The 8,754-nt window shown below is 35.8% G+C and overlaps 1 protein-coding gene across 1 annotated transcript; it reads left to right on the plus strand.

Moving 5' to 3' along the window:
- Window positions 1-4,104: 4,104 nt before the first annotated feature.
- LOC101308707 lies at window positions 4,105-7,891 on the plus strand. The gene is made up of 5 exons (XM_004306759.1): window positions 4,105-4,482; window positions 4,644-4,808; window positions 5,858-5,928; window positions 6,013-6,210; window positions 7,492-7,891. Exons 1-4 carry the CDS (start codon window positions 4,269-4,271, stop codon window positions 6,208-6,210), a joined length of 648 nt encoding a protein of 215 aa, XP_004306807.1. The 5' UTR covers window positions 4,105-4,268; the 3' UTR covers window positions 7,492-7,891.
- Window positions 7,892-8,754: the final 863 nt, after the last annotated feature.

Raw genomic sequence — 8,754 nt, forward strand, 5'->3', positions numbered from 1 at the left:
CATACTCATTGTAAAATATATAAGCAGCTTCTTCAGAGTCAAATTCCATACCGAATTTCGGTTTGTCAACTTGTGTCAGCCAAGCTAGATTCTCCACCAATATTTGTTATCTGTAGTATAAACACAAATTGGTAAACAGAGAGTATACAACAAATCATAGAAAAATAAAGAACCTTTCATAGTTACGAAAGTATAATTAGAAAGAGATGCAAGCCAATGCAAAATACTATTAAATGATCTATAACATCCTTCACAGTAGAAATAATGAAAACACCAAAGGATTGGAAACCAAAGAGAAGGGAGCAAAAGAAAAAAAACAAAAAGAAGAGACTGAGTTCTGAACAACAGAAAGATTACATCTCTTAACGCCATAGCTGACATGATTGATGGTGGTCGATGAAAGGATTCTTGTCCCAGAGTGGAATCTCCCGACATAGTCGATGAAAGAGATAATGAAGCAATGAATCGGTAAGAGAGAGCATTGAATCAGTAAGAGAGAGCATATATATATATATATATGCACGGGAAAACATTGAAAGACGAGAGAAATTAGAAAACGAGCGCGGGGAAACATTGAAAGACGAGAGAAGAGAGAAATTGGAAATTGGAGAATCTAATCTGTTCGTCTTCTAATTTTTTTTGGACTCGATCTGTTTGTTAACGGAGGATTGTGAGAAATCGTTGGTGTTTGTATTGGAAAACCAACTTTTGAATATTTAATAGATAAATGCTGAGGTGGTGCGATTATGACCTTTGTATATCTAATTAATGGACAGGATTAGAAGTCAAGGATACACAAGGATATGTGTCAGACAAGGAGAGGATCCTTATCCCAGAAAGATTGGGAGAAAAAAAAGATCCCAGACGATGCAATGAAGAAGAAGAGAAGTAGAAGGGAAGAAGAACGTGGAGATTTGGAGAAATTATTTTTCTTTAGTAAAAAATTGAATTTACTTAAATATAACAGTTAGATTTCTGTTAATTTTGTATCAAATGGAATTTCATGTGTCAACTTTTGATTGATGGCACATATTGGGCACATGCAATTTGGGTACAGGTGATTTGTTTCCAGAACTACGGCGTGTAGGCATAGCACACCCTTTCTAGTTTCTACCAAAATTAGTAAATTACGGCATGTTTGTGTAAGTATCCAAGGGGAAGAAAGGGATAGCCCCATAGCGCAAAACATTTCCCAAGTAAGCCCAGATTGGCAACAGCAGTTCTCTCGCACCCACATCAATATATCATCCTTTTTAGCATCTCTCACGAAATGATAACTGAGCTCATCCCTCCCTGGAAATTGGAATGATGGCCAACGAAAATTATTCAATTACTGAACTGACCTAAGCAGGGGATTTTATCCACTTCATCATCATGAAGATAAATTACAAGGTCAGGTTGAAGATATCAATCTTAAGATAACCTAGTTAAAGATGCTCGACTTGTTGTATGAAACTGTTGATTCAAGTTTTGGATAATCCAATCAATCAAATCAAAGATGCCTATTACACAAAAGTAATATACTATAATTGCTCATAACAATCACCTGCAGTGCAGATGCAGTGGATGATAAAGCTAGACCATTGCTCATTACAATTGCAGCAGGGCCAGGCAGCCCACAAACAAATTGAGCAACCAAGCCAATTACAACAGCTGTAACCATAACTTGCGTTTGCTGTAAATTTTTAGAATCTTATAAACATCTTATTTATCAATATCAAAGGAAAAATTTTGTTGTGGCCCAATGGAACAACTAGGAGAAAATCATCTGAGAGCCTAATCCAAATATATATTTCTTCATGGAACTCAACCTTTTAACAGAAAGCTCAAAATGCAAACAAAAGTCCCCTATCAATTTTCGGTTGTCATTCACATAGAATTTCATCATAGCAAAGATAAAGTGCGTAAATAGAATAGAAACTTTCAATTGACAGAATTACCTGAAGACCAATCGCCTTTGTTCCATGTACATGAGTAATAATTGAGAGGCTATGAAGGCCTAATTAAGATACTAGCAGTCCCGGACTTGAGGTGAGCCGCAAGAGGCAACAACTTTAGGCACCAGTTTTTCGAAAGTTCTTGTATGCACTAAGGTGCATGTAAACCAATAGGTGTTAGCTAATCACAATCATTCATTTAATACAGTCAACTACATGACACTAACACCGATGTTAACACTGTTAAATATAAACTGAAACAAAAAAAATCTATCAACATGGTTAAAACATGCATTTAAGGCTAGGGTAAATATTTAATGGGCAATTAATTCTAAAACTTCCCAACTCATATTTTAATTGTTTTAGCTGGTTCCTCTTTTTAGTGTCTTTTAATTTCCTCAATGAACTTCAAAAATAAATATACAGATCCCGTTTATTTGATTGACATGGCAATATATCTTCTTTTTTTTCCTGTCAAAGATTTACTTGCGATATACATGGGTGTACATTTGGGTTTAATGATTCATGTAATTTATGTATAGAAAGGGTTTCTATCTATTAATGTAATCTTTTTCTTCTTGTTGCAAACAATTTAATTAGTTTAATAGGAAACATAGTTGGGAACTTGGAATGGATGTGCATGTAACTCGTTTTCTTTTAGCCAAGAGCAAATGCATGTAATTAGTTTTTAGATGGAAAACTTTAGCTCTATTATGTTTGTCGTTTTATTTATACCACTGGCATGGTATAGATGATATTTCGTAAAAATATATGATGTTTAAAAATTCAAAATGAACTGAAAATACACTATCAGAATCATGACACCTCAAAATGTTGATATAACCTAATGAGCTCCATATCATGTTAGTGCTACCTATTGGTGGCAGATGGTGTCAGAGTGGTTAGTCTCTAGTTAGCGATGAATCGAGTTTGTAAGTGTGTTAAATGGAGTGTGGTACTCTTCCCAATTATGTTTTGGGTTTCATGAAGCCACTATAAACTCCTTAATGTATATATGTTTCTATCTTATTAATCGAAATGAAACCATTCTTTGATCTAAAAAAAATATTTATATGAAAATTTGGTCTAGTGGTCAAGTATCATTTGGTCTAGTAGCATAGTCAATTTTCATAAGGGAAATGTCTGAGTTTGACTCACAAAAGACTCATTGTAGCATTTGAGTTGTTTGATTGATCAAAAGAAAATTTGACTCATTGTACCATGACACTCTAGAACCCAGTATTTTCTAAGTACCCAGCAGTACAACTTGAAAACGTTGTTGATCCGAGCAAACCTTTAACCAAAACCCATAATCAAAATTAAGTATACACACAATGTGTGTTTATATATAACACATCATCAATTATGTTGCTATCTAAATTCCCAGTTCTCTGCCTTTCGGGTTTTTCATTTTTTTTTTTTTTTTCAAAACATCTGGTTTGAGCTCTGGACTTGGCTGACCATCCAGTTCGATAGGGTTTGGGTTTCGGTGTGCCAGCGGCGAGGGATGCGTGAGCCTGAAGCAGATTGTATCAGTGAGCTTTGGGTTTTATCAGATGTGGGTTTAATTGTTAATCATCTTACGAGATTAATTCCAATTAAGATGACGGACCGCTAAAGAAGAAGACGAATTAAGATGTAAGAAGGAGCAACAGATGGAGACAAGGCTGAAGAAAAATGAACGAGGGAAACAAGAGACAGATTTGGTTGGGTGTTAAAAGAGAAAGAGGAAGGAAAACGATTAGTTTTGCTGGGTTTAACTTTTAACAAAAGGAGGGCATTTTTGGAAAGTCGCTAGGTGCACTTAGAGATTTTATGATTTTGTTGGGTGTAAATAGCTTTCTGGGTTTACTTAGTAATTTGCTGGGCCTTCTTTTATTTGGAACTCAAAGAAGGCCGTCTTCTCCTCGAGGCGTTGAAGTTGCTGTCCTTGACTGCCTCCTGCTCAGACGCCATATCCGTCGCCGGAACCGGAAAGATTCGCGATTCCGGTCATCTCTGCGTCTCGTCTGTTGAAAAACCAAACCTAGAAACAAATAACTCTCAAGCTTTTGATGGATGATTCTTATTCAATTCAAGAAACAACTACGGCTTATATAGCCATTACAGAAGGATAAGAAATTCAAAACAAACCACATCTTTACAACCCTAAGACTGTGGTCGACTCAACTAAAGAATAGCTCAAACTCTAACTAGTAAATAACAAGCTCCTCATAACTAGGAGTTATTAACAGATACGAAGACCAAGCAATCCTATCAACTCAAACTACTTAACCATCATCCAATTGAAATGCAACGACCAAGTCTCCAACATCGTCCGATGGACTTCTTATGGCGGCTTCGAGCCCTCTCCCGCCTCATGTTGAGGCCTATATCGAAATATCGCTGAGAACCTTCGCCACCTTCAGCTGCTGCCGCGGCAATCGCGTCTTCCGCCTCGATCTCCGCCTCTTGGAGGAGCGTATCGCCAACACCGTCGCCGACGGTCTTTCTTTGTGTCTCACGGCGGAGAAGGCCTTCGAGCTGCTCTATAGCTTGAAAAACAGTAAGATATTTAAAGAAACTTTTCGATTTTGGGAATTAGGGTTTGAAATTTTCAATTCAATGATTTTCTCTCAGATCTTTAAATAATTTGGTTATTAATTTGTTTAAATGTAAGGATCGTATATGAATGTTTGAATTTTTTAATTTGATGATTTCTCTCAGGTGAGGGTAATGTGGTGCACAGCTCTCCGATGCAGCTAATCTCACAATACAGCGGTGTTTTACCAGGAGTAGATTGGTCTGCTGACAGCTATGTAGTCAGCGTCCAGATTCCGGCTCTCATTTTCCGGGAGCTCATCAACAATTTGAGCACGCATGCTCCTACAGGTACCATCCCATCACTTAGCAGCTGAGCATATAGAGATAAGTAATACTGGATTGTGGATTTTGTTAGTAGCAGGATATGAATGGTACTGTTTGTTTGTGTGATCTCTATGCCTAAAGTAGTGGCCATGGAATGTTCTGTGTTGTCTGAGTGGGGTGTCATGTGCGACTGTTCTATACATTTATTATAGAAAGGAAGTTAAAAGTGTTAAGAAGATGATGAGCTGTGCTTTAGTGGTAGCTTTAGGAAATAATAGGCAGTCATCAGCAAAGAATAAGTTTGAGATTTGGAAACCAGTGGAGACGAGAGGATTCCAACTTGATGTTTAGGAGAAGAAGCGAGGGAATTTAACAGTCGAATTAAAGGTTCAATACAAAGGATAAAAATATATGGTGACAGCGGGTTCCCTTGTCTTAGACCTCGTTTAGGAAAGAAACGTCTGTGAGGTTTACCATTGATTAAGAAAGAGAAGCTAACTGAGCTTATGCGATTGAGAATGAGATAGGAATGTGATTTAATGTCTTTCCAATAGGTCTGATAAAAAAGAGCTGGTAGACCATCTGGTCCAGGTGCTTTGAGAGGTCCTATCAAGGAGATAGCTTCAAAGATTTCATGTTCTGTAATAGGTTCAGAAGGTTTTGGTTATCTAGGTCTGTAATGGTGGTAGGAAGAAGCACCACCATCCCGTTAGGTCTGTATTGAAAGATATTTTGGTATTGAGTGTATTGACATAAATTGTTCACCTACAAAAAAAAAAAAAAATATATATATATATATATATATATATATATATATATATATATAGTAATTTCTGTTTCTGGGTGTAGGTTAGGAACCTGACCTCTGCTGCTACTTATTTGCTTGGGGTAATACATATTTAGTTTTGAATTAGAGAAGTTTAATTTTATGTTATACTTCTTGTTATGTGCTCACTTTCTTTATAATATGTGTGTGTGCAAACATATGTTCGATTGGCATTTGTTGATTTGTTTAATGTATATAGTCGCTGCACTACTTGATTTGTTACTTATTGTTTAGTGTATCTTTTCAGTTCAAGCCACAATGACAAGTTTAGAAATCATATTTCGTGCTGCTGATATGGAGACTGTTATGAGCGAAGAGGTAAGCATTGATATTAGTATATTAATACCATGGCAGTGTTCTAATTCACTTGATTTGATACTTATTTACTATTTTGTTGTGCAGGATTTGAGTTACATAATTCTGCTTCGGGAAGGCCAATATCCTTATACATTTAGATTTACGCTCCACCAAAAGAGTGCAATACTAAACGCTGTGAGCTTATCAGACCGGGTTACACTTAATCAGCTTTTGGATTCACGTACCGTGATACAAATACCGGTTGAGGGACTCGGCAGCATCCAGTTCTGCTTTCCGCTTTAGGTAAGCATCATTTAACTTTAGAGTTTCTTTGTGATATGGTTTGTGTAGAGCTGCTGCAATTCCAAGAGCTACATTCTTGATTGATTGCTAGTTGGGAACTGTAAAGTTAGGGATTGGAGAATTGTTTGTATGGAGTTACAGTTCTGTTCTGGTTTCTTATTATTGTGTTTGTGGATATGATATGGGAATGCTTTAGGGTTATGGGGACTCTTCATTGCTTCTGGTTCGCTTGAAGTGCTGGTCTTCTTTAAACATCTGCTCATTTGTTTGCATATTTTGGAATGCTGGACATGCTTTGTTGTTTCTTCAATTATTGACTATAATTTACCTCTCTTTGATTAAATTTAGTTATTTAGTTCTTTTCTTGCAAGTCCAGAACATACTTCATTTGTCAAAGATAGCTCACAGTTGTTTGGCTTCTCTGTTGGTTACTTACCTATGCCTAGATGGGATGAAATAAACATATATTTTTAAGAATTTTATGGGTAATTGGAATTCTAGCAATGCTGAATCCTTTTTGCAATTTAAAACGTCTGCAATTTTAGAACTTTGTTCCATTGTTCTTAACATTAAAGTTTGGCAAGTCTCTGAACCTGCAATGTCGTATTGTCTTTCCATTTTGTACATTGCTTCCTATTTGATAATCTAATAGGCAAGTATGGAATCAATAAATTTTCGTAATGCCTATATGAGGTTTTCATTGTTTTAATACTAGGCTTAGTTTCTTCACTCTCTATTCTTTCCTTTTCAAATGTACTTAAAATTGCGTATTACAAATCAGTTACCTTTCCAACTGGAGAAAAACTGTTGGTTTTAGTTGCGCATAAATTATATGGAATTCATACTAGAGTTTCTTTTGGTTAAAAACAGAGAAAGAGGTTGAGTGTTTAATGCATATCATTGATCAATGGTATCTTACAGCATGTTGGTAAATGTTTTACCCCCTGGTTCCTTTGTCAGTTTATACCGTTGTGAATAAATGTTTATAATTTGTTTATTTTTTTTGCTTCTGTTTCAAGTAGTACTGATCTAAAGAGAGTTGAGATGAGGTGCATGTATTGGAAAAGAGTATGCTTTGAGAGGCAAACCTCTATTTTTGAAGAACAACCAATTGGCAAGAAATCTGATTTTATTCAAGTTTTATTATTGATTTGTTATATGTCTAGCCGTTTAGGCAATAAAGAAACTCAGAAAGTAATGTGGAGGTTGATGAATGGTAGATGATGACTTTGAAAGGAATGAGATATTTTATGAGTTTCGCACTATTTGTTTTCATTGCAGATTAACAGATGAGAATGACTTGAAGAGGTGTCCATCTGAACATGCATGGTCTGAAGTTCGAATTGTACTGTTATTCTCTTGTTGAGTACTGGACATGTCAAATATGCTGTTACCTTATGTTGTACTGGCCATGATGGTATAGGAGTCTAGTCCAAACAATCTGCAATCGTTCTCTTACCTGATTCTAATGATGCAAACTTCTACATACATATTGATACATTCTTTAAGAATGTGCTCTTGATCACAAGTGTAAATGACCCACACAGGATGAAGTGAGATGCAGTAGAAAACTCACGAAATGCAAAATCTCTGTTAAGTGAGATGTACATGTCCTAATGTTCTACACAAATGCTTTGGTATGAAGGATTATATCCAATTCATGGTAGTAATTTTGTTGTGGATATTGCAGGTACATAGTCCAAAAAATCAGATACTTACTGAGATGATTTCTTTCAGAGCTAGTATTTTTTGAGATCTTTGTTCTCATGTAGAAATATAGAGAGATTGAACTTTCCATTTCTGCTTCAAGAGATTCTCTCTTATATCAATCTCATATTTATAAGTAGACTGTAATATATAGTGCATTAGGAACATAAATTTTCCATTACAAAGATTTTTGTTTTTGGTCTGAAAAGGTAAATTATGAACAAAGATATTGCAGGATACCAAAAAAACTATATTGTATAACGTATTTTCATTTTTCAAAAGTTCTGATTTGATTTAACCTTGATAACCGAGATTAGGGTCCAAAACGAACGACACCATGAATCCTATATAATACGCTATCCAGGCTTTTTTATCCTCATTTTCAAACAAAGGTTTCCTTTCTCAGATCTTCTTGTTATCCATCGTTTCAACCATCTTGTGTTCTTTTGACTTTTTGTCCTCATGACACCTCCTAATGTGCCTGTAAATCTAGTCCTCAATGTTTTCTGAAGGTTTTGGTGTCAAAGGTGTTCCTTTACTCTCTGAAGTTCCGAACAATGTATTTAGTTAATCGCGGGTTGTTTTCCAAAGACCGATCACATTAAGTTTATGCCTTAACGACAGAGAGATGTTCAATCTTATAGTGGATCTCTTAAAAGAGTTGATGAGCGCTATAACATTGGTTCCAAAGAACATGTGTTTTAGATCTTGGAAGACTTGCATCTCAGCCAAGTAGATTTCATGGAAGAGTTATGTCTTGGTGATTTACCATGGATCCAAATTATCAATAGATTGCCACTTTACTAAATTGGCAACTAAGAGTCCGAGATAGAGACC

This window comes from Fragaria vesca, linkage group LG7 (genome assembly GCF_000184155.1).
Source record: "Fragaria vesca subsp. vesca linkage group LG7, FraVesHawaii_1.0, whole genome shotgun sequence".
In the NCBI taxonomy this organism is placed as follows: domain Eukaryota; kingdom Viridiplantae; phylum Streptophyta; class Magnoliopsida; order Rosales; family Rosaceae; genus Fragaria; species Fragaria vesca.